The sequence below is a fragment of the Lygodium microphyllum genome, chromosome 25 (genome assembly GCF_053477565.2).
Source record: "Lygodium microphyllum isolate KBCC chromosome 25, Lygodium_microphyllum_v1.1.10, whole genome shotgun sequence".
NCBI classification, from domain to species: domain Eukaryota; kingdom Viridiplantae; phylum Streptophyta; class Polypodiopsida; order Schizaeales; family Lygodiaceae; genus Lygodium; species Lygodium microphyllum.
In genome coordinates this window covers 89,605,057-89,630,627 of record NC_141159.1, presented here as the reverse complement: position 1 = coordinate 89,630,627, position 25,571 = coordinate 89,605,057, and the positions used below count along the sequence as shown (strand labels likewise).

The window sequence follows — 25,571 nt, the reverse complement described above, 5'->3', positions numbered from 1 at the left end:
TGTCCTCTAGAAGGGCTAAGCAAAATGAAGATAATTGCATTCGTTAGTGAATTGGATTAGAGTAATTACCTTAGACTGCTTAAGACACTCCTTAGGCTTTAATTCTTTTTTCATTATGATTAGCCCATTTTTCTGCTCTCTTGTTCATATCTTCGAGGCTTTCCCCCTGCCTTTGAGCTACTAGTGTTAGTTTGCGTTCTTGGTCTTCCATATTTGTCCTTAGATTTTGTTGCTCTTCGTGTGCTACGGTAGCCTCTTGGGTTAGTTTTGCCGCCTCTCTTTCATGCATGCGAGCTCTTTCCTCCCTCAGCTCCTCCAGCTCTTCTATGGCTTTAGTGATTTTCTCCATTTTAGCTTGCAGATCTTCGTAGAGCCCTACAATCTCCTCATTGCGCTGTCCTAGCCATTATATGGCCTCAATTTCTTCGTTTAAGAACCCGTGCCATCCTGCTTCTATCTCTTCCTTAGCTTGTAGCTAGTCTTTCAGCTCATTGACTTCCCTTTGGGCCATGGCTATTTGGGGTGTTTTCTCCAATTGGGATGCAACCATGGCCTCTTTTTCTCCTTCTAGCTCTGATGCTGTGATTCTCTTCTCCTCCTTGGCTTTCTCTAATTGAGAGAGGAGCTCCTTGACATACTCGTAATAGTCTTCAGGAAGCCTCTTCATTGCGGGGATGGAGGTCATGGAGCCTACCACCTTCTGCCTCTTTGGGTCTTGCCTTGACTCAGTGTCTGATGCAGCCAGACTTTTGGTTCTTGTCAGGGAGGTTTCTTCTGCTACTCCTTGGCCCAGTTCTCTATTCACAGAGTATTGAACCCAAGCCATTAGGTTGCTAGCATCCACTTGGATCATAGAACTAGGAGTGGAGATGGCAGTGGTGGTGGCAGGTGTCAGGAGTGTGGGAATGGGGGTAATTGGAGCCTTGCCCTTGCCTTCTTGCACTGTTGGTAGCATGAACTTCGGCACATAGGCGCTTGAGCTCAGTCCTATGTCTTTGATTGGGCTTGTGGGTTCTGGCTCATCAAGCCTGGACTACTGCTCGATGGACCTACACGTGGCAAGGGCCATGTCTTCCTCCTTTTTTCTCAACTTCTCCTCCTCCTCTTCCTGCTTTCTCCTTCTTTCCTTCTCAGCCTTTTTGGAATCTCTACGGCCTTTTGCAAGTCTGTCTTTTCTTATTTCCTCCTTTCCTCTTCCTATTGTTCTTGTGCAATTTTCTTGTTCGTCTTCTTAGCCTTTCCTCGGCTAGTTTGCACTTGTTGTTTCCTGTCTTCTTCTTCCTCACTCAATGTCTTTTCACTGCATTGCGCCTTCTGTTCTTGGTGAGTTGGCAACCTACTTGGTGTTTCATCCACCTTTTCTCCTCCTTCTTTTGCCCTTGTCCCAAGGATTTCTTGATGATCACAGTGAGGACCCCCCCCGCCCCCCCCCCCCCCCCCCCCCAAATCCAATGGTTGCAGCATTTGAAGACGAAGCTTTCCTTTTAGCTTTGGTGGCAAGATATTCTCCTCTGGTAGTCTGTCGTCCCATTGCCAAGGCTTTTGCTGAGGTCTCAATGGTCTTCCTCACAAAATCGTTGAGGTTAACCTCATCCAACGACCTTGCTGCGACACTCTCTAGTAGGGGGACATTGATGTGGCTCATGATGGTGTTGTATCTTTGACTAGAAAACAACGCATGCACCATTTTGGCTTGGAGTTGGATTTCCGAGTTATGGATATTTGCCAAGCTGACGCCGTCATTGGTGTGGACTTTTACCTTGTCCATTCCTAGTAAGGCATACACATCTCTTTTCGAATTCCTCTCTACTTTTTTTGCCAAGCCCAATGCCTTTTCCACTAGCTCCGGGGTCAATTCAATCTATACCTGACAAGTTCCCTCTCCCTTATGCATCGTCATGGTGCTGCAGTCCTTGTCGAAAGTCCTCAAGAACTTTGCATAGTGGAAGTAGTCCACCCCTAGCTTACTACTTCCAATATTTGTGTAGATTGCATTGCTCGATGATCTGCCTCACGACCCACTCTTCGACGACCACATCTTCTAGGTTGAAGATATCCGAGAACTTGAACTGATTGAAGACTCGTGTTTCCACCGAAAGTCCATATTTTGCTAATTCCTTCTCTGAAAAAGGCAATTTGCTAGCCTTTTCTTGGCCTGCCATGATGGGTGCCTGTCATGAAGCCTAGAGAGAGAGGGGAGAGAGAAAGAAAGAAAGTTATATTAACGTCTTCTAAAGACCAAAAATGGCCTATGAGACAAACTGTGATACAACTGATGAGGTCCAGCTATCCAAAATAAAAGTGCTGAATGAAAAGCTAAAAACTGGAAACTGAAAATACGGTGCTGTGAGTGTGATAAGTGTCGTGTATGTGTATGTGCGTATGTAGCTCTGGTACTCCAGATAATGGCTACAAAAGGGGAACAAATGTCGGCTGTGATAGGGGAACAACTGTCGGCTGTGATAAAGTGGTGCGATGTGTATATGTAAGAGATGCAGGGAGATATACTATCCTGGGATGTAGTAGCAGTCGTCGAAGTCGCTAATAGCAGGTGATCCCTCCTGGATGCAGGATGTGGTACATCGGCGGTGGAGAAAGAGCAAACTGGAGATCTGAGATCCAATGTGTCGAGTGTCGTCGGATCTCAGTCTGCTGTCGATGTAGATCAAGAATCCTCCGAATCTCCTGTCGGTGTGGCTGTGGGGTCCGAAACTCACGGATCCTCGTGCGGCGTCGGGTACGCTGGTCCTCAGCCTGCTGTAGTGTGAGCTCGGAGGTCTGGCTAGAGGCTGGTACAGTAGCTCTCACTCTATCTGTCTGAAAGAACTGTGTAATAGTCGTCTGGGTGGGCCCCTCTCTGACTGGGACCCACTGTGTGCTCTGCTCTCTGATGTGCCATGCCTCTCCCAGAAAACGGCCAAATGATCTCTGATCCATATCAGTCATACATCCCTGAAGTGAGCTGCTCAATGTGTATCTAGATCTCAACTCTGAGTATGCCGGGCATCTGAGAACAAAATGCTCCTCACTCTCCACCTCTGGAACAAGAAATGGAGGTTGCCTAGAAAAGCTCACTTAAATGCTCGCTCGAAAAGCTCGTTTCTTGCCCTTCCCCCTCTTACTGGACCAGTGATTAATTGGCCATTAATTCCAGGGGAGTGGGCGACTGCTAGTCAAGCATACCAAAATTATCTCCATTTTGCCCAACAATATTCACAATCTCCAAATCCTTCAGTGAGATTGACAACTCACTTTGCTTGGTACCTAGCATATATGCATAGGTGTTCACATAATGATCAAAAGGTCATTCCAAAGTTATGTATGAATGTCAACGTGAATATTGATTTCCAACAATTGGACGTCCTATATTTTCATGCCCTTTGTTTGCATACAGACACCTTGTCTTATTAGAAAGGACGTGCTGTCTTCAATTCTTCCAGAATCCTCCAAAAACTTTTATAAATGAATCCTTATCCATGGATCATTTTCGTAATCATCAAGCCTTCAAGAGGGATCATCTTCACTGATACCTCTGGATGTATCTTTTATGATTCATAATGATATATCTCTTTTGGATGTGCCATTCATATGGTTGTTTTGTGTTTGTGTTATGTTAATTTCTATGTGATGAGTTATTGGTGGTTGAATATTGGATTTTTTTGAGAGCTCTCTTTTCAGAGATTCGCAGTGATGGTGATGGTGGATGGAAAGTTTAAGATGTAAAGCTGAAGAACCTCTTATATCCTTTACGAATTTGTCATGATTTGTTGTTATTTATAAGAGATGTTAATGGATAAAGGGTTTTCCTTTCGTTGTATTCTTTCTTAGATACAGGTGGCAAGTTGGGGTCATGGTTGGGTGATTTATTGAAGATCCTAAAGAAGATCGAGTTGAGCTCTTTAATGAACTTGTATTCCCTTTTTTCTAGGTCATGAGGATGCTCCCTTATTAAGTGTGGGGATATGTTTTTCATAGTTTGGAATGGTTTTAGTATGAGTTATGTGATTCTGATGCTTTCTGTTGACCTTCTGTAACCCTTTGTTGAGCTTTTGTAGAGCCTCTAATTTTGTTATGTTCAGTTTTGTATGCTTTTGTAAGTGTTTTGTGGAATGTATGTGTGACTTTGGAAAAGTTTTCTTGCCTTGGAAAGAGGTGAATGTAGGTTCAAAAGAGCTCAAGGAAGTGGAAGAAGTAGTTATTGAAGACTCAAGAGAAGACTAGAGTGAAGTGACAGTGATGAGATGACAACTTTGTTGGGCTAGGATGGCTTGTAACGTAGGAATTTGGGGGTGGTATAAACACCCTAAAAAAGAAGTCCTAAATTTTTCTTAATATCAAGCTCCCTTCATTTAGAGAAATATCAATCTATAGCATATGTTTACACATCCACAAGCATATGCTAGAATATCTTTTGTATGACATGGGCACTCTTCTTTTTATAGAATTACATACAAAATAGTTTCTCTTTCTCTTTATTTAGAACGAGCCACTTTTCCTTGTATATATTGATAAAAAGATAAGACACAGTTAGAGACAAGAAATTGTCTTAAAAATTGAAATTTATTATTAAGAAGTGTCCTTATAAAATGGAATCAAACTTAATTATTATATTATACTGGATAATGAATGACTAGATGTCTCATATGACTTTCAACTACTAGTTTAGCCTATCATGAGTAAGGCTAATATGTCACATAGAGAGAGAGAGAGAGAGAGAGAGAGAGAGAGAGAGAGAGAGAGAGAGAGAGAGAGAGAGAGAGAGAGAGAGAGAGAGAGAGAGAAGTATGAAGTATTTATTATTTCTATTTGTTCAAGTAGATAATCACTTCCAAAATAGAATAAATGTTAAGGCTTATATAATAGGAAAAAAAATAAAATTACACATTTCTAATGATTTTCCTTTTGATATGATTATACAGTAAACCAATCACTAAGTACTAGGATAACCTCCAAGCATGTGAGGAGATATGACAATACCATCATACAGGGAGATACTAAACCACACAATCTAATGATTTTCCTTTCGATATAATTATACAGTAAACCAATCACTAAGTATTGGGATAACCTCCAAGCATGTGAGGAGATATGACAATACCATCATACAAGGAGATACTAAACCACATAAAGAAAATTCAATTGTTGTGATGGGCTATTAGGTCCTAGGGACATGACCTTTCTACTTGCATATGGATTAGTGTCTAAGTATTGGGATGACCTATAGTATTGTAGATCTTAAGCTCCTCTAGGTATTAAGTTGACTTATAGTTTGATTTCATTTGTAAATTGTGAACTTCCAACCATGTGAGGACATATGGCAATAACATCATATGCAAAGATACCAAATTTCACAAAGGATAATTGTTGTGATGTACTTTAAAGTCCAAGGGACATGACCTTCTTGTCTATGGATGGAGTAGTGTCTCTGAGTGTTGAAATAAATTGTAGTATATATCTTAAACTTGTCTAGGAAAATTGAGTTGTAGTGTAATGTCGTTTGTACACTACTACGGACTTCCAACCATGAGAGGAGGCAATGCCATTATACAAGGAAATACTAAACCACACAAAGAAAGGATAATTGTTGTGGTGGACTATCAATCATAGGAACACGACCTTCTTGTCCATGTATGGATTATTGTTTCTAAGTATTGGGATAACTTGTAGTATTGTAGTTGTGAAACTACTTTAGGCCTTAAGTTGACTTGTACTTTAATTTTATTTGTGCATAATTGTGAACTTCCAACCATGTGAGGAGATATATTTCTGACTTAATGAAAGAATTGAGCTTTGAAATGAATATTGAATTGACTCTTGTAGTTATTCAATATTCAAATATGCTCCTCTCTTAATCTACTATTGGTATTGGCCACATTCACCAAGTACATACCATGATAGCTTCAAAGCTAAAGGGAATAAAAAACTTACACAAAAGTGTCTATTGTATATTCTTTACATCAATCAAAATATAACAAAGTATATGTATGAATCTGGCCTTTTAGTGATTGAGATTGCTCACTTTTCTTTGTAACTTTGCACATGAAAATGGTTGGTATAAAGAGAATTTCTAAGTTGTTAGGAGTTTATTACTCTCTTGGAGAGCTCCCATAGGGGAAGAGCATGTGGAAAGTTAGTTTTAATTGTAGAATTTATTTTTATATTAGAATATTAAATAGTTGTAACTTAAATTAGTTTTTAAGTTTTGTAATATAGGGTTCAGACAAAGTTTTGGATCGGTGCTTGGGTTGCCCAAGGGCCTACCAAGTCTTGCAAAGGTGGATGGAATCAGTAATGGACATTGTGATTTTTTTAAAGGGATTTTGATGTGATTTGTTCAAAATATTTACCATTAAGTGAAGGTTTAAAATCAGTGTTAGTCCCATTGAGTCAATATGCCATGAAGTACATGAATATAAAGATGGATTGCCCCATGACCTTCATACAACAAGCAAAACAATCCCACACACTACTAGGATAAGTGCCTAGGGATTCCTAAGTGTGTGTGTATATGCCAATCATATGGAGAGTATGGGGAGAGAAATGCAAGATGAGAAAGCAAAGCCAACATTCAAGCATGGGGAAAGAGTGCCTTTGGAGATTACCATGCATAATACCATGATTATGGTGGATCTAGAGTTGACCACTCTAAGGCTGACCAAAAAGGGATAAATATGCACATGTGCATGTTTACATGAAGATGCCAAAATTTCTCTCTTCTTTCTTCTTTGTGCAAAACATTATCTTTCCCCTTTCCTCTTTCCTTTTGTGCAATGGAAGCTATGGTAGAAGATATTGAAGGTGATGATCTTGTTCATTCATGAGAGAGTTTTTAAGTTATGTTGTGATATTGAGATCAATGGTGTAATCATATGCATAGGTTTTGCATGCTTTCTCCTTGGTTTTCTATTTATTTCTTGCGATGGAAGGGTTGCTTTCATTTTGGTATGTAACTAGAGAAAATTGCCATAAAAAGCACCCAATAAAGGTTGGAAATGAAATAAACAATACTGTTGAAGAGAAAGAGAAGCATAGAAGATTGTAAGATTCTAAGCACTACAAAAAAGAATTATAAGAATTCATTGGCAAAGACACTTTCTTTAAGAGATTGATTCCCCAATGGTGAGAGCACAATGCTATCTTGATGTGAAGGATAGTTCCCCCTATCTACTACAAAAGCAATAAAGACTTGCATTTTGGTGTCAACCTATTTGGGAGAAATTGTAGTAGTAATAGAGAGAATGAATATCAATGGAAGATTTGGCTTTCATTAAGAAACTTCCAAATGTTATCAAAAGTGAGAGATTATAAAGAAGCTATAGGAGTCATAGTTAGGAGAGGTCCATAAGAATAAGGAGGAAAAGAGCTAGAACTTGTCCATGAATGCACAATAGGAAGACATGTGGGACATCTAGTGTATTGACAACCTTCTCTTTATCCAATTGGCAATCCACTAGAAGCTAGTAGATGTAGTGTTCTTTATAATCTATGCCATTGAAACTCTTCAAACTTGGTACTACCAAAATGATAGCACAATGGAAATTCGCAGAAGAATCAATTTCGATATCTTTAGAATAAAATACCTTCCCCTCTCTCTAGTGGCATAAAAGTGGAATTTAGAGACTATGAAAAGAAAGAAGTGGAAGAAATGTTGGCAAGAGAATCTTTTAGAGACTAAAGCCTCTATGTTTCCCTTCTATAAAGCACCAATGAACTGGGTGGAGCCAATTTCTAGATGAATGACATGATAAAGAGGCAAGAACTAGACCGAATCTAGATGTACGTGAAAAGAAGAAGGTAAAAGGTAAAGCTGAGAATGAAAAAGTAGAAGAAGACTCCTTTGACGCTCTTGCATCACTCTTCATAGAAGTTCCAATGGAAAATCAAGGTCCCCTTCTCAGCCAAATCCCTCTTGGAATTTTTTATGATAGGCAAGCGAATGTAGTTTCATTGCCAATCTTCAAGGGAGAATATAATAAGGGTCTCAATCTTCATGTAGCTTAGTTCATGATAGCATATGTAGCTAACAATTCTAGAACCCCAAATAATTGATTGGCAATATTCCTTGCTACTTTCAAAGGTTTGGCATTTCAGTGGTATGAGAGACAAGTAATAGGAACTTTCAGTACATGGAACGAGGCCTTTCTCACCAAACTCAAACATAAAGGTTTCGAAGAGCGGATGTAGAAGGAGTTCATGAATTTGAGCCAGTCCTTTGAGAAATGAGTGAAAGCATAATCCATATTGAAGTGATAGACCAACCACAATTTGGATGGAGGTATCTAGAAGAGAGTCTTCCTTAGGGGCCCATAATCAAAAGTTTGCAGGTTTGTGGAATTAAGAAGACTAGCTAATCTACAAGTTGCAGTGGAAGGTACAAGACTATATAGCGAAGTTGAAGCTAGATTATCCATGACCTCAAGCAGAGGACCCATACCTCCTTTAATGCATGGAATGACATATCCACCTAATGCAATCCCATGGGTTGTCTCTTACCTCTAACCTCAGATGCCTATAGTGCCTCAATAGAGTGCACCAACTCCATAGTGGCTATAGACAATGCCTCTAATGATGGTCCCAACCACAACAGTAGTAGTCTCAAATAGTTCCCTCAATGGAAAATCAATAACAACAATGGAACCCTACTAATTGGAATCATCATCCAACAGTCTAAACAGGAGCTTTAAGCCAAAATTAGAATAGATTCCTCTATATATCAACCCAACTAGTTTGTGCACTAATTACAAACTCCCCAAAGCCCCACTGCAAGTGTTCGAGGATGAGAAAATTTGAAGAACTACTTGTCCAATTTAGATACAAACATCAAGAAAGAGTTGTGGATGTAATCATAGAATAGTTATAGACACTAAAAGTGAATATTGCTAGAATGTTAAACACCCTGGGAGCAAGAAAAGATGTCGTGTGATCAAACACTTAGGTGTGGAAAGTACCATCAAGTGAGATCTTTAGGAAATGAATGTATCCAAAAGATAACCATCCATAGGTCGTTTTGTTCTTATTGACTTAGAAAGAACCATATAGAGGACGTTTGCTCTTTGAAGGAGATGCACAACAGAGGGAAGAAAGACGAGAAAGCAAGGTTTAACTTGCTAGAATCCAAGATGTCAATCCAAGACATTGGACCAAAGCTTAGAGAGTTTGGTCACAATTTTAGTATAAGGAGATTCTCCTCCCAAAGTTATAGAGAAAGACAACCAATTGGTGGACATAGATCAAAATGTTGAGATGGCAAGCTCAACATGTGCATACATTTATGATGGAGTGCTTGGCTAGATGGATCCACACATTTACTTAGCACATTGGTGGTCATTATGCTCCTTATATGGCCATTGATTTATCACTTATTATATTTACTTTTTTGCACCTATCTACAATTAGGATAGTTATAGTGCCATTTGATTAGTAGAGCCAATTATGCATTCTTTGATATAGTTATAGTGCCATTTGATCACTAGAGACAAGTATGCATTGTTTGACTCAGTAGGTCACTTTTCTTACATTGTATCTTATCTACACTTTGTGTACATTGTATAATGTGTGGAAGAAGAAGAAAAAAATGGCAAGAAAACATTTTGGTTTCCATCTCTCTTATTGTATTCTTGAGTGAGCTTCTTCTTGTGTGTATGATGTGTGTTTGGGGTAGCAGCTCAAGCAAGTTCCCCCACCATGTGATTCTTGACATGGTATCAAAGTGGCACCATTGATGAGAGAGGCTAATTTGAAGGTTGAAGTGAAGGAGAAGAGATAAAGATTTGAGCAAACAAGCAATGGGTAAGAAGCTCTCCCATTCTTCCACTCTTTTTCTTGGATAGTACTTATGGAGGCAATGGAAGTAGGGTAAAGCAAAAATCTTAGATTTCTTGTGAGATTTGGTATGTGAGGAGAGCATTGTATATTCTATACATATTGGCTCTTTAGGGATTTCTTGCTACTTTTTTGGCCATTTGAGGCCGTTTTGGGCTAGATTTTAGACATGGAATGTTTCATGTAGTAGTTTTAGGGCACATTGCAATTTTCATTGTGTTGACTGAAAGTGAGCGCACATGTTATAGATTTCGAATCTATAAGTTTTGAGGTGTTTGCCAAAAAGTAAATATAAGTTTTATTTGTAAGTAGGTTGCAGATTACATGTACTATTGAGCAATCATAGTAAGAATGGCTGCTTGGTGTATTGCTATGCAGGTGTTGTGAAAGGCTGCAAAAGACTTGCTTGCTATTTTGTATTATTTTGATTATGAAAAAGAAAAATGTATATCCCATCATTGAGAAGTTGGACAAGAATAACTACCCATCATGGAAGTTCCATGTGACAAACTTCCTTATTGGAAAGGGCCTTTATGAGTTTATTTTAGGTGAAGGAAAGAAGCTAGAGTTGAGTAACCTTGCGACTACAGATGAATAATGCATAGAGAGAGTCAAATGCAAAGGACAAAAAAGTGATGTATTGGCTATTTGCAATTATTAATAATACTATGTTGGGACATATCGAAAATTTAAAAAATTCACATGAAATTTGGATAATTTTTGAGACTATATTTTCAATTTAATACAAAGGCATGGATAGAGGTGCATTGCAGATGCTTTGGTAATGATTGATGCAATGTATGATGATGACTATTTGATTTTATCTACTTTGGGTGGCCTTAATAATGAGAATGCCTTGAAATCATTTATTACTTCTATATATGTACAGAAGCCATTTCATGATTTTGATGAGTTGGTCTCTCTCATGATTATCAAAGAGATCAATATGCAGGGTGACTCATCTAAATAAAATGGTGAACAAGTCCAATAATTTTACTCAAGTTCAAGAAGGGAACATGGTAGATCCTCTTCAAGGGGCCATGATATGGGACATACCGGTGATAACCAACAAAACAAGTTAAATCAGCAATTCAATTAAATGTAGGTTTTAGGAGATTGTGAAAACTTTAGAGGTAGGGGGAGCTCTAGAGGAAGAGGTTGATGACAGAATAGAGGTTCTGGCAGTTCTAGTATTGTTTGCCATTATTGTGGTAAAATAAATTATACCGTAACTCATTGTTATGGTAAGAAAGATAATATAAGTAGTGGTAAATTGTAGTAAGAAAAATATGCATCATCTTAACGATAGAATGAAGATAAAAATGAGTGTTTGTTTATTATATAACATATGATGAATGCTATTACAAGAAAGGGGACACATGATGATATATGGTATGTTGATTCAAGTGGATATAATCATACGATCACTCATGCTAAATGTTTTGGAGAGATGTAGGACTTACACAATCCATGTTATGTGTAGAGGGGTGATGATTCATGCCACCCAATTTAACATGTTGAAAAGGTTTCCTTGTCCTTGCATGATGGCTAGAAAAAGCGTTTATTAGATGGATTACATGTGCCATCAAACACAAAAAATTTAGTGTTTATTGGTCAAATGGTAGAGCAAGGGTTGTAGGTTTGATTTAATGCAAAAGGTTGTTTTATAGAAGACTTTAACGATAAGTGCAAGTTGATCACAAAAGGAAGTAGAGTTGGCCACATTTCACTTTAGATGCTAGAATTCTTGCTATGGATACTAAAGAAAAAGAGACAGTTTTACAACATTGAAATATGACATAAATATATTAGACATGTAAATGTAAAATGCTGAAATTAATTCAATTTAGAGGATTGGTTACATGATTGCTTGCTTTTAGAGTTGTAGAATTTTATAAAGTGTGTGAAGCATGTAAGTTTAGTAAGTAGGAAAACAACCTTTGCACAATAGAGATGTGAGTAGAAACATACTTGATGTTGTATATACAAATATTTGGGAGTTTACACATAACATAACTCTTGGTAGTAGCAAATATTTTGTTACATTTATTAATGATTATTCAAGAAAGTTGTGGATATATTTTATGAAGGAAAAAAGTGATGTATTTCAACGCTTCAAAACTTTCAAGGCTGTTGTTGAAACAGAAACAAGCTTGAAAGTTAACTACTTGAGATTAGATTTGAAAGCACTTGGCTATATTGCATAGGTTCATGTGTCAGATGAGCTACAAAAGAAGCTTGATCCAAAGGATGAAAATTGTATTTTTATTGGATACTCTTTAGACAAAAAGAGTACTATTGTTATAACCTTGTCACATGCGAGTTCAAAGTGAGTATGGATATTATTTTTTATGAGATGAGCAGTTGGTATACATCTAGTGGTGATGTATGGATAATGATGATGATCATGATAGTTATATGCAAAAAGAAAGGTAACAATCATGGAGCCTTAGTGGACTAGAAACATCATCTAGTACTACATCTATAGTTAGCCCTTGGTTTGAGAGACTAAAGAGTAGCCCCACATCTTCAAGTGCATCTACAAGTGTTGCATGTAAAGACAAAGAAAAGAAGAAAATATCAGATGATAATGATGCATTTATGAGTCATTTGGAATTTGATGGAGATTCCAATGGCTCAGAGAGTTTGGATGATGAGCTTGGGATTGCTTTAGTCAGGACACCAGGTATATAGAGAGCACATGGTAATGTAAAGGTTCCACTAAGTGATCCAATGGTATGCAAGTCCAGTAGGGTCATATATCATGTTAAGAGATTTTGTTTTGAAGGCTATGCAACTCACCATTATGCTTATATGGTAAAGGTGGTTGAGGATGTTGAGTCCACTTCATTTGAGGATGTTATTGGTCATGCTCATTGGGATGTAGCAATGGATGAGAAGATGGCTACATTAGAAGCCAATAAGACTTGGGATCTAGTACCATTGCCTAAGGGTAAGAAAGCTATTGGTTGTAAGTGGGTTAACAAAATCAAGCATAATGCATATGGTTCTGTTAGCATGTATAAGGCTAGGCTGGTTGCAAAAGGCAATGCTCAAACATATGGCATAGATTATGAAGAGACATTTAGTCCAGTTACTAAGATGGCAATGGTTAGATGCGTGATTTCTTTGACAACATCTAAAGGTTAGATTTTACAAAAAATGGATATCATCAAGAATTCCTTCTTTCATGGTAAATTGTAAGAAGAGGTGTATATGGAGTAGCCAACCAACAGACTATGAGGATTTAGAGCATCACACATATGTGTGCAGGTTAAAGAAGGCGCTCTATATGGGATGAAGTAGGCACCTAGAGTATGGTCTAACAAGATTGAAGAGTATCTTGTTAACATTGGCTTTTATATTTCTAATATTGATCACTCATTTTATGTGAGAAAGGGAGATGCATATTTGCTCATCGTAGTTATCTATGTGGATGACTTGATTATTACATGTGACAATGACAATGGGATTGCTAAAGTTAAGGACTTTTTGAAGAAGAAGTTTAAGATGAAGAATTTGGGCGAATTGAAGTACTTTGTTGGTATTGAGGTGATCAGATGTGATGATGGTATATGGTTGTCCCAAAGGTAGTATGGCTTAGATATGTTATCCAAGTATGGTATGACAGTATATAAGTCTCTTTCAGTACCACTGGAGAAAAATGTGAAGTTGAGTGCTGATGTTGAGCATGAGATAGAAGGCTCTATTATGTTTAGGAGAATAGTAGGAAGTTTGATTTACATGACTATCACAAGGCTTGAGTTATGCTGTTGGCCTTGTCAGCTAGTTTATGTAGATGTCTAGAAAGCCTCACTTGGATATAATTAGACACATATTGAGGTATGTGAAATTCACTTTGCATTATGGACATTTTTATGAGGTAGGTAAGGATATATAGGCATTTGGATACATAGATACACATTGGGCTAGTGGCATGTCTGATAGAAGATCTATTAGCAAATTCATGTTTTCCCTTGGTAGTGTAACATTTATATGGAGTAGTAAAAAGTAATCTACAATTTTTTTATTGAGGTACAAAGGCTAAGTATAGAGGTGTTGCCGTGGAAATATGTGGGGTGGTATGTTTGCAAAAGTTATTGGGTGATTTGGATGTGTGGTGAGACGGGCCAATTATCATTCATTGTAACAACATGAGCAGCATACAACTAGTTGGGAACCGAGTTTTTTATGCTAGGGAAAAACACATTGAGATGAATTACCACTTTGTGAGAGAGAAGGTACTTGGAGGAGAGATTGACTTGGTATATGTTAGCACATAGGATTAGATAGCTGACATTTTCACAAAGGCATTGGGTGTAGAGAAGCTTCAAAAGTTTCAAAGCTTACTTGGAGTTGCAGAGGTACAGTTGAGCTTGAGGGGGAGTGTTGAGATGGCAAGCTCAACGTGTGCAGACATTGATGATGGCCCACATGGCTAGATTGGTCTTCATGTCTACACTTAGTATGTTGGTGTTCATTATGATCCTCACATGGCCACCAGTGAGTTATTACTTATTATATTTACTTTGTTGTACTTGGCTACAATTGGCATAGTTATAGTGCCAGTCGATTAGTAGAGTCAGTTATGCATTGTTTGACTTAGTAGGCTACTTTCCTTTATTTTTTATCTTATTTATACCTTGTGTACATTGTATTGTGTGTGGAAGAAAAAAAACTACAAGAAAACGTTTTGGCCTCCATCTCTCTTCTTGTGTTCTTGATGAGCTTCCTCTTGTGTGTATGGTGTGTGTTTGGCATAGTAGCTCAAGCAAGTTCTCCCACCATGCAATGCTTGACACAAAAGTGAAATGCTAAAAATGTGGATAGAAGGGCCATATCTCCACAAATTGTCCAAACCCTAGAAGGTCCATGGATTACAAGCCCTTGTGCAATCGATATAAAGGAGAATGTTACATTGCTATAGATTTTCCTAGTCCAGTCCTTGTGAAGGCTAATTCTACTAATAATGAGCAAAAGAATCAAGAGCATGCCTCCAACCTAGTAGAATTGGATGTAGCAACAATACATTAGCCAAGAAAAGGGAACCCATAGTTACATAAGAAAATGTTCCACCTACAAAAATTGTAAATTTTAAGCTCCTGACAAAGCCACAAAGTAATATAGAATAGGAAAGTACATTGCAAAGCACTCCAATGCCACATAAAAATACAGAGATAGTCCAAGATGAAGGACTAGAGATCCAAGAGATGGAAGAGGTGGATATGCCTCTAGTGATAGAAGATGTGGTAATGCACACACTTTTTGTAGAAAGTGTAAAAATCAAACTAGGTATTGCCCTAGTCCCCACTCGGTTTGAGAAGCCAATGGATCTTGTAAGAGAGTATGACCTGTGAAACACTTGGATACATTTTGTCCTAATTTAACATTTTGAAAACTATTAATGTTGTCTCATAGTTGCACAAAGAGGCTCAAAAGCATTCTCATATGAAGACATAGTCTAAGGATTACCCACCCTACAATTGCTACCAAGACCAATAAGTCCCCAAAGCTTGTGAAAGGAATGGAGGTGGCCAAATCCTTCTTGCATCCTAGCACTCTAGAGATTGGCATATGGATAGAAGGTTGCTTCATTACAAGTGCACTAATAGACAAAGGCTCTTTAGAGAACATCATGAGGGATGTGATGATGAAAGATTTGGACCTACAAGGCATGTAGCTAACTCAGTGGCTCATTAGATTGGTAGACCAAAGTAGCAGAATCAAGCCTTTAAGTATCCACCCATATGTTAAGACCACAATTGCAGGACGAGATTATTGATTGACATACTTAGTGGTGAAGCCAAAATTTTATGGGACCTCTTATCCCCTATTTCTTTGGAAAGACAATGGTTGTTTGAAGCATGAGAAAGGACTGATTAGTTCAAAGAAACCCTAAACCTATGTAGGGGACCTAATAAAGTGGTGTTGAAGATCAATGGTTCACAGAGAGGATATGGATCCACCTCCATGAAAATTTCACTACACTCTTTCAAAGCCGTAGATGGCATATTGGTAGAAGAAGACACAGTTAACCAAATCTTCCTGAAGAAACCTAAGGCACATTCCCTAAGAGTGGGCATTATAAGCTATCTCCCGAAAGAAGCAAAGTCACTGTTGATGGGTAACTATCTCTTGCATGAACCAAGAATGACTTCTGAGATCAATTTCGACAATGAGATAGAGGCTTGGATATATTACCCTCCTTGTTATATGGCTACAATAGAGGTAGAGGTAGAAGTAGGAGAGGTAATATAGAGCCTATTCTTCTCATATAGAGCCCCTAAAGAAGCTGAAATAGACCTTGAAGAGGAAGATGATGAAAGTGAAGATCAAGATTTTGATGATAATGAGGAAATATTTGTCCAAATAGAAGAGGATACAGATAAAGATCAAGTTTTAGAGGCCTCAAAAGTTGAACATTCCATGCTTTTGGATGGAATGATGATGGTATCCATTGGATTGATAAATGAATTCCATCATACATAGAATACGTGTAAAAAAGGGATCACAAAAAATAATATTTCCTTTACGAGTGGCTATTATCACCCTAATTTACCCTTTCCATGAAAGGACGATGATGATGCACAATGCCAACAAGTTCCATTATTGCAACATAAGAGGAATAAGACAAGTCATTGTTGGATAAAACATTTAAAATGCCAAAAATGCAAGTTTGCAAGATCTCAAGGAATCACCATGGCAATACATCATTCATGAAGACATGAAGACATGCAAAAAGCATTAAAATCAAGAATCTTGGGATGAAAATTGGACCTAGAGATGAAAAATTAGACTTCATGTAGAAAACTAGACTGCTAGTTGAAAAATGAATACATTGGGATGAAAAATCAGACCTTGGGGTGAAAAAGGGCCACCTTGTGCCAAAACTTGACTATCTCAAACTAAAGCTTAACCACCTCAAGTTGAAACCTAGCAAGCTAAAGCTAAAACTGAAACCTCCAAATGAAAATTGCCATCATGAGCTAAAATTTTCCATCCTTTCAAGTGGTCCTATTTTTGACTCCTCCGAACTAAAAACAAGATTTTTACTCAAATAAATCAAAATGATGCCAATTAGCAAGGCAACATGGGCATAGTGAAAAAATAATGTAAAATCAAAATTTACTATGTATTTCATGTGCAATGCATAGTTTCTTGTAGAAACCTTGCTTACTTGCTCTCAATATACCCTCATTGTGCTTGCCCATAATGAAGAAGTGGTTGCCTAAGACATTATGTGGAAATCCCTTAGGATTTCTTGATTCTTTTAATCAAGGATTTGATCTAATTTCACATTTCTCTAATGAATGATCTAGTGATTTACATATGGTGGTGAAAAATAGCAAGTTTGCATTGACCCGTCACCAATATTCACAAACAACTCTTGAAAGGTAAGACTATTGGACCACAAAAAGCACAATTAAAAGTCATGAGCATCAACTTTGTTGGATCACTAAGCATGTCACAATAACCAACTTTTTTGGGCACTAAATGCTCCTTGCTCGAAATAGTACGTCACTACCCCAACTCATGACTCGCTTTACTTCTTCAAAGGAAGGTCTTTGAAAGCTTCTTAATGAGCTCACAATATTCATCAAGTACATGTCAAGTGTTGAGCTTAGTTTCTTCAATGAAAACAATTGTATCAAGCCCTAGAGAACAAATCACAACCTAAATCCTCACTCTTTTATACATACCTATGTGTACCTCAACTCCAAAACTAGGTGTATATAACTTTGAGTGGACTTTGTTCTCCATGTCCAAATGTAAACAAGGCTATGACAAGATGTAGTGTTGTATGCATGTTACTTCCCAAAATGATTTTTTAAAAGAGAAAAGGTAACTCATGGACGTATACTTTGCACTACACCTAGGGGTCATACTCAAGGAACATCAAGGATAAAACATACTATGCAAGCTGAACTTGCCTAGTGTTAAATTTCCCATACAACTTTCCCTTCTGTTTTCCAAGTGCCATGAACTAAACCCCAAACAACAAGGCAAGAATATGCACGTGCAAATAAGACTTTCATTTGACAAACTACCATTTTGATTGGTAGTCACATCAACATGGAGACATGCACATTAATGTTCTACTTAGAGAACTAACAATATCCTATTGAAAAAGCTTGTCCTCCTCAAATTCTCATTTTCCATTTCTTTTTCTCATAATTAGCACAATCCTTTCTATCCCTCCTTCCTACAACAACACCAACAAGGAAAAGCACAAAGACACAACCTTCTAGCCATGTATTAGTGTCTGTAAAAGCATGTGTAGTTACATATATTATTTGTACTTCAACCTATACGTGGATCAAGTCCTCAAGTGTGGGACAGTACCTGAAAGGGTAAAATCTACCTAGTGTTAAACACCCAATCCAACGTTATATATCCTTTGAAAAAAAAGACTAGCACTTTGGTATAGGCATTGATCACATTCAAGATTCTAAATTGTAGATATCCAAGTGATTGGACTTAAAATCTTCACCCCCTATCTTCATGAATACGTTCTTCACCCTCCCTTACCTTGCTATCCTTCCCTTCTTGCATATCAACTCAGCATCATTCAGAAAGGTAACATTAACATCAACATCTTCTATCTCAATCTCTTGGCTATAACTCATTCCCCTCATCATCAAATACAAATTCCTTACTCTTATCTTAACCTATATATACTTCAACTAACCTATCCAAGAAAAATCCTCTACTTTAGCTATAACAACATTCCAACACCATCATCTTAAGTACTCCTAGTCCTAGCATTATAGGCCTTCAATGCATGCTACAATAATTCTTCCTTTGACAAATTGCCAAGGCATTGGTATTCATGTAGCAAGGATGGCAATGTTAACAATTTACATTACTATGGGAAAATGATACACAATTGGAAGATGCATTAAAATTCAACCCACAAAATATACGAATAACAACAAAAAAGAAGCTATCGTATCTACTAAACTTAGCAATTGGAGCGTCAAAAGTGATTTGAAAAAAAAGAAAGGAATGTTAAGAGGTAGTTGAAAAATAAACAATGTAATGTCTTGAATATATTTGAGGCTATAAAGCTACCACAATTATTTAGAACATGCACAAAAATGAGTATGCATGCAAACTTTACATGCACACAATTATAAATCTAATAGTTGAGCTCGCTCACATGCACATTCTAATAGGGTCAGTGGAAGTGTGGAAGCCCTAAAACTTAAACCCTAAGCATTTAATGTTCAATGAAATGAAAAAAACTCATTCTTGTGTGTGCAACCTTGGAGAGCCCTTACTTTATACATTCTCTAGCTTATCATTTTACTTGAAAAAAAGAATTTGATAGCTAGTGTTAATGTGTGTGTGTGTGTGTGTGTGTGTGCAGAAACCATCTATCATTCTTCTTCCCTTCTCTTCTCTTGTTTGCAAGAGCTTCACAAGATAATCAAGCACATGGAGCAAAGGAGCACCATGAGAGTCCACATCGAAATGGGAGATTTAGCCATAAGCGAGAGTAGAGCACTCTCAGTGAGAGGGGAAATCTATGGATTGAGAAAGGCCTCTTGAAGGGATAAGAGATTCATCATGTCCTATTTTTGAGCTTCCATTGTTGCTTGTTCTATTTATGAGCTTCCATTGAAACAAGCAACATGCAAGGTGATGATTGCCACTCGCTAGAATTCTAAATGTTGCGTGTGTATGCATACAAGCAAATACTACAAATTAAAATATCATATTATCACTCCTAAATACATTTGCATGAACACATGAGGCTTTTATTGCTTTGTATCTTTTGTATAAAACATTTTTGGCATGAATATACATGATGATGTGGTAAGCCTTGCAAGCCATCACAAATAGAAATTTCTTGTGGGGAAAAAACTATTAAGAATAGAATCTCTATTACATGATATCCATCGACCTAGTGGCTAACCCAAAAATCCACACAAATAGACCCCTTACTATCATTTTGACATTCATCCAAAGACTTGAAAGATACCGAAAATCTACTTCAAGAGACCCCTTACTGTTATTTTGACATTCATTCAATACAAGAAGTTTGAGACCATACAAGTGACATTCATTTAATTTAGACTTACAATACAAGAAATAGAAGGAAGTTTGAGACCATACAAGTGACATTCAAAGACTTTGAGACCATACAAGTGACATTCAAAGACTTGCAATACTACACGAAATAGAGGAAGTTTGAGATAATTCAAAGAGTTGCAATACAAGAAATAGAAGGAAGTTTGAGACCATACAAGTGACATTCATTCAATTTAGACTTACAATACAAGAAATACAAGAAGTTTGGTTGTGATCAAATGGTCTAGACTTCAATTCCTACATTTGCACAATCATTCAGTTTAGGAATGTTTTAAACAACGAGATTTGAACCAAGGTTAGTGGGTTGATAAAACAAGTGCTTACCACTAGGGTGACACTCCATTACAACCAGACAGAGAGAGAGAGAGAGAGAGAGAGAGAGAGAGAGAGAGAGAGAGAGATGGCCACCATGATAAAACCTTTTGATGAAAGGAAATAAGCACGTTGCCACCATAACAAGCCGATTCCTCAAACTAGAGGTCATAAGTGCAAAAATATCGTGTACAGCGAGAGGTTGCAAGCAAACCCAATATGCTAATCTTTGGTAGAACCATCTCTTGGTATAATTTCCAAACTGTACAGCATTTTTAAAGGTTATCAAGATCATTATGGAAGCTTGCAACACCTCACATTGGAAAATCATATCCCAAAATTATCAGATATATACAGTGATACAGAATGCAGGCTGATAGCATGGGCAAGAACTAATGTTGTGTCAACTGTCCTGTGGTGAGGTAGTCTACTGCACACACACACACACACACACACACACACACACACACACACACATTGGCACTGTACATCTATGGTGTCTGACAGAAGAAGGCAATGCCGAATTTATCAGTTTATCGGATTCCCCTTCCTTGACCTAGAAAAGCTAGCCTGCTTTGGGCTTGGGAGAGGTGACATAGCAACAGATCCCAGCAGCCAACTGGATTCTATCATCTCCAGGACATCATCGACATCGTTCTCCTCCAATATAGAATCCTCAATAGTGTTTATCTGCTCATCCTCTTTGATTTCTTCTATCACATCTTCGAGTTCCAATCCCTCTTCTGCAGTGCTTAATGTTACTGGACCTGGGACGTCGATCGCCTCCGTCTCCTTTTTCACATCAGTCTCTGCATCTGCCCTCCGTTTGTCATCCTCTTGGCCGCCTTTCATGTCATCGATCCATTCGTGTTCGACTTTCAATGCTGCACTGTCATTTTGCTGCCATGCACCTTCTGATGGAAGTTGGATGCCTTTCTCTACCACTTCGCTATGCTTGACTAGCCAATCGGAAACCGCCCTTGCCAAGGGGGCAGATATGGCGCATACAACGGGAGTGATAATGCTTATCAGCGGTACCTTGTTGGCCAAATCAATGGCTTTTTGTAGGTTCTCTCTCAGTGAAGCCTCGTACCGCACCCATAAATCAGCTGAGGCTCCAATCAACCCTCGTTTGCGCAGTGCAAACAGTACTGATTTAACTCTGTCTGCTGAGCACAGAATGCATCCTTCAACTGAGGCCCCTACAGCATCAATCTGCAGGAAATAGTCAAATGTCATCGTAAAAAAGAACTGGAAGGGTTGAAACAAAGGTACTCTACAGGAACCTGCAAAGTCAGACAACCGATGTACTCTGCAGGGAAACTACTTCATAACACTTGATTCTCAATAGCCCTTCAGGGGGATACTAACACTGCACTTGAGTGACAAGAGACTCCACTGATTGAATTGTCTGATGCCATACTCAGAGAGAATCCAAAATATTATGTCAGATAACATTTGAAGAAACCAGACAATGGTAGAATCTTCTTTTTGGGAAGGTTGAAATTTGCCATTGTGACAAATCACAGCATAGGACACAGGCAAGATATGGAACACATCTGCCATGGCAAAATGTTGGGTGGTATCAGCCACCACTTGTAACCAGAAAATGGAGGTGTTAAGTGCAAGGAAAGCTTTGCGGTTTAACATGTATCACATCAAAGTCATGTGGAAGAGAAAAGGAGTTGAAGCAATCGACTAAGACTTAAAGAGAGTAATATGACGCAGGTGATCTTACCGGCTCACCTAGAGCTTCATACAGAAAAGATTAACACTATTGCCAATCAGCCCCAAGCATGCATAATAAGCAGAAATAGAGTAACAGTACATCTAGCCATGACAACAATCCCCATGACTTCTGCAGGAAAGACTCTGATCCACGCAGCATATGATTAAAAAGACAGGCCGACTTGATCGACCAGATTTATCTTCTACAGAAAGACTCTAATCCACGGCATTACATCAAAATGACACAGCTTGAACAGAATTGTTGCAAAAAGAAACTATTTCTCATTAACTCGTATGTTAAGACTCTGAAAGGACAGTTCTACTGGTTACTGCAGATTCTTTGTATCATTTGTTAAGACTTATAAGAAATCCAAAGGAAAATCCAAGCATGAAGACATTTAATGTGGTAGCAGAATGGTTGGACAAAGCACCTCATTGTCAATGGCACCCAAAATGCCTAAACTTATTCCTTCAAGAGCCTGCACAATGGGACCACTCCATGGATCAGCAGCTTCTTCTGCCTTTCTGATGATGGTGCCCACAGGAAATGGAAGATAGGTGATCTCCTCAAAGCAAGAATGGGTCAAGATTATCAGGTAGGAGGCAGCATCCTTGAAGAGACCTGTGGATGGTCCTTTCAACGCTTCCTGCAAAGGATGAATGTATAACTGATTACCTCTTCCCAAACCCTAGGGGAAAATAGCATAAAGGCACCAATATAAACTCCCAAAACTCTGAATGATACTCAAAATCAGACAGCAGCCTAGAAGTAATATGACAAAAACCTGCAAATTATTTAAATAACAAATGATTTTCAAAGCCAGATGTGTACAGACGTAACATGACTCAAAAACATGCAAACAGACAACAAATGATTTGATACAAAACTGACAACAAATGATTATGTAGCTGCATCTGTTTGTTGGGCAATAATTGGTGTTCTCAAATTACTGATTACAGGATAACACAAAACTGATAACATTTTGAAAAGCAGGTGTGTACATCTGTTCTTGTGGCAATGATTGAATGTCTCAATTTACTGCATACTAGATATAGACACTTGTCAAAAACTGTAATTAGAGGAGCTGAACTTGATCTGATGAACAAGCTAATGAACATGATAATGTAAGACTCACATGGATAGGCAGGCTGATGAGCAGTCCTTTGCCTTGGTCATAGAAGCCCATGATCACTTCCCACAGTCTGCAATCAGTGAAGGATTATAATCAGAAGGATGGTCAGCAATCGATAAGGGTTTATAATCAGAGCTGTATAATCTGCAATCAACAAGGATGATAATGAGAATGGGCATCTACACAAGAACGAGTACTCTTGATAGATTGATCCGATGAAATGCATTCTGAATTAACACAGTCTCAGGCACCCACCTCGTCAAGCGACTGAGTGGTTAGCTTAATCTCTGTGTCTTCCAAGCTCTGAGGGCAAATGGACCTGTTGCTGGTCCTTTCTATCTGGCTAAATCACAGAAGCTTTTAGCGGTGCGAGTAGTCTAAATTAGAGAGTTCAAAATTAGGAGTTGAAAAACTGTTTAACCCACTGACCCCAATTACAAATTAATTCGATTACTGAAATTAAATATACTAATTTTTTGTGATTATTTAAATAGAATCAATTAAAAAAATGAATTCATTTATTGGAATTAAATCGATTAATTTTTTAAATGATTTAAATCGAACTTTTCAATAAATTTGATTATTGATTATTTTGAAAATCCAATCAAGTTGAAATAATTCAAATAATTTGTTTATGAAAATTAAATTGATTAATAATATGAATTGAATCAAAATGATTAATTTAATGTGATTATTTAAATTCAATACAATGGTGCCAATGTCTAATCTAAATTAGAGGGTTTAATCTTTGCCTTAGGACTGCTTAAGTTAGCGAACTCCAATTTAAAATTACATTAAACTAAGCACGCACGCGCGCGCGCGCGCGCACACACACACACACACACACACACACACACACACACACACACACACATGTATGTATGTATGTAAAATTAGTAATTAGCTTAAAACCTCTTGACTTTGATGGGGCGGAGAGAATATCTCACATTTGCTTTGCGGCACTAGTGTGCTTGCAAACTTAGCAGCCCCCTAGGCCATCTGAAATACCTAGTAGTTTTATCTTGCTATTTTTAGCCCTAATTATTCAACTTGTTTGTTTTCCTTTCGTATCAATGAACTCGAGTGCACAACACATCATCTCAATGGCATTACATCACATTATAATATAAACTGAATATGCCTCCAAATTGTGTATATAATCCCAAAACAAAAAAACCAAAATTTTGTACATATTTAAACAAATCGAAAATTTGCATATATTTCCTTCCCCCCTCGAAGATTTCGAAAAAAAAAGTATATTTCGAAATGTTCGGCTCTCTGCCCTTTTTTATGCAAATACCTTTTTATCTCTTTCAATATAATTTGCCGCTATATTCCAAAAAAAAAAAACTGACATTGCCAACATGTTTCAATTATGTGTTATTTTGTAAAAAAATTACTTATATGCTCCAAAAATTTGTGGAAACTCCCCAAATATCCCTTAATTTAAAGAAATCACCAACATACACATTTTTTAAAATCAAATTACTTCTACCAACTTATGAGTTAAGATATAGTTGCATCTCTTATATAAGCCCAAACTAGGTGCTCTGTGCCTAGATTCTCCTAGTGCTTCACAGCACTGTTCTCTCAATACTTCACATCGGGGTTCGAAAAAACATTTCATGTGGCTTCACACCTAGATTCTCTTGGTGCTTCATGCTAGTGTTAGTATTTGTTATCATCACTAGCAAGGTGCTCACAAGGTGCATTCTAAAGATGAGAATGACCCTATGAACACTCTCTACACCTAAACATATTTAAATGTGATGGACGCGCATGCATGCATGTGTGTGAGTGAATAAGTAGAAGTGAGAGTGAGTGAGATATTAAAACCAATTAACACAACTATAGACATTAGGAATCAATTAACACAATATCATAGAGAGTACCAAGTTAAATGGCACCATCAGGCATAACTTTTAGGTAGACTCTAAAAACTATGACATGGTGAAAAATTTAAAACACCTCTACAATCAAGTACAACCCATCTTTGTAACTCGCAACAATTTTGAGGTTTGTGGAAAGGGGGTTTTGTGTCAAGTGCTCTAAGCTATTATATGGTGAGAGAGAGAGAGAGAGAGAGAGAGAGAGAGAGAGAGAGAGAGAGAGAGAGAGAGAGAGAGAGAGAGAGAGAGAGAGAGAGAGAGAGAGAGAGAGAGAGAGAGAGAGAGAGAGAGAGAGAGAGAGAGAGAGAGAGAGAGAGAGAGAGAGAGTACCCCTAATCAAGATACTATAGGTAGGCATGGATGGGAACCTTTTTTGGGCATGCAACATCGCATGGGTACATCTAGCATTTTGAGGGTGGAAGGGAGCATTAAATGTTTGGTAGATGGTTAGGTTTTAGGTGGGGGACTAGATTACTAAGTTTAGCATTTTAGGGACATGTGGGTTATGATTTAGGGAGAGCTAGGGTATAAGGAATTAATGTTTTGTGGTGGCACAGGGGAAGAGGGCATATCACACACACACACACACACA

At 37.9% G+C, this 25,571-nt stretch overlaps 1 protein-coding gene across 2 annotated transcripts; it reads right to left on the bottom strand.

Annotated features, from left to right (window-relative positions):
• Positions 1–20,387: 20,387 nt before the first annotated feature.
• LOC148014480 (uncharacterized) lies at positions 20,388–23,466 on the bottom strand. 2 transcript variants are annotated; one of them, XM_087666789.1, is made up of 4 exons: positions 23,346–23,461; positions 23,094–23,234; positions 22,389–22,604; positions 20,388–21,444 (listed from the first exon to the last, which is right to left on the bottom strand). In XM_087666789.1, exons 2-4 carry the CDS (start codon positions 23,142–23,144, stop codon positions 20,758–20,760), a joined length of 954 nt encoding a protein of 317 aa, XP_087522915.1. In that variant the 5' UTR covers positions 23,145–23,234; positions 23,346–23,461; the 3' UTR covers positions 20,388–20,757. The 2 variants fall into 2 exon arrangements, with proteins under 2 accessions (XP_087522915.1, XP_087522916.1); XM_087666790.1 differs by having other exon boundaries at positions 20,389–21,444; positions 23,094–23,160; positions 23,346–23,466.
• Between the last annotated feature and the right edge of the window lie 2,105 nt (positions 23,467–25,571).

What these genes read in the sequence shown, in the direction of transcription:
- LOC148014480 (XM_087666790.1), bottom strand. Translation starts at nt 23,144, where the DNA reads ATGGGCTTCTATGACCAAGGCAAAGGACTGCTCATCAGCCTGCCTATC. An exon ending in TCATCAGCCTGCCTATCCAT is followed by an intron (nt 22,605 to 23,093) that starts GTGAGTCTTACA and finishes CATCCTTTGCAG; the next exon opens with GAAGCGTTGAAAGGACCATC. An exon ending in TGGGTGCCATTGACAATGAG is followed by an intron (nt 21,445 to 22,388) that starts GTGCTTTGTCCA and finishes TATTTCCTGCAG; the next exon opens with ATTGATGCTGTAGGGGCCTC.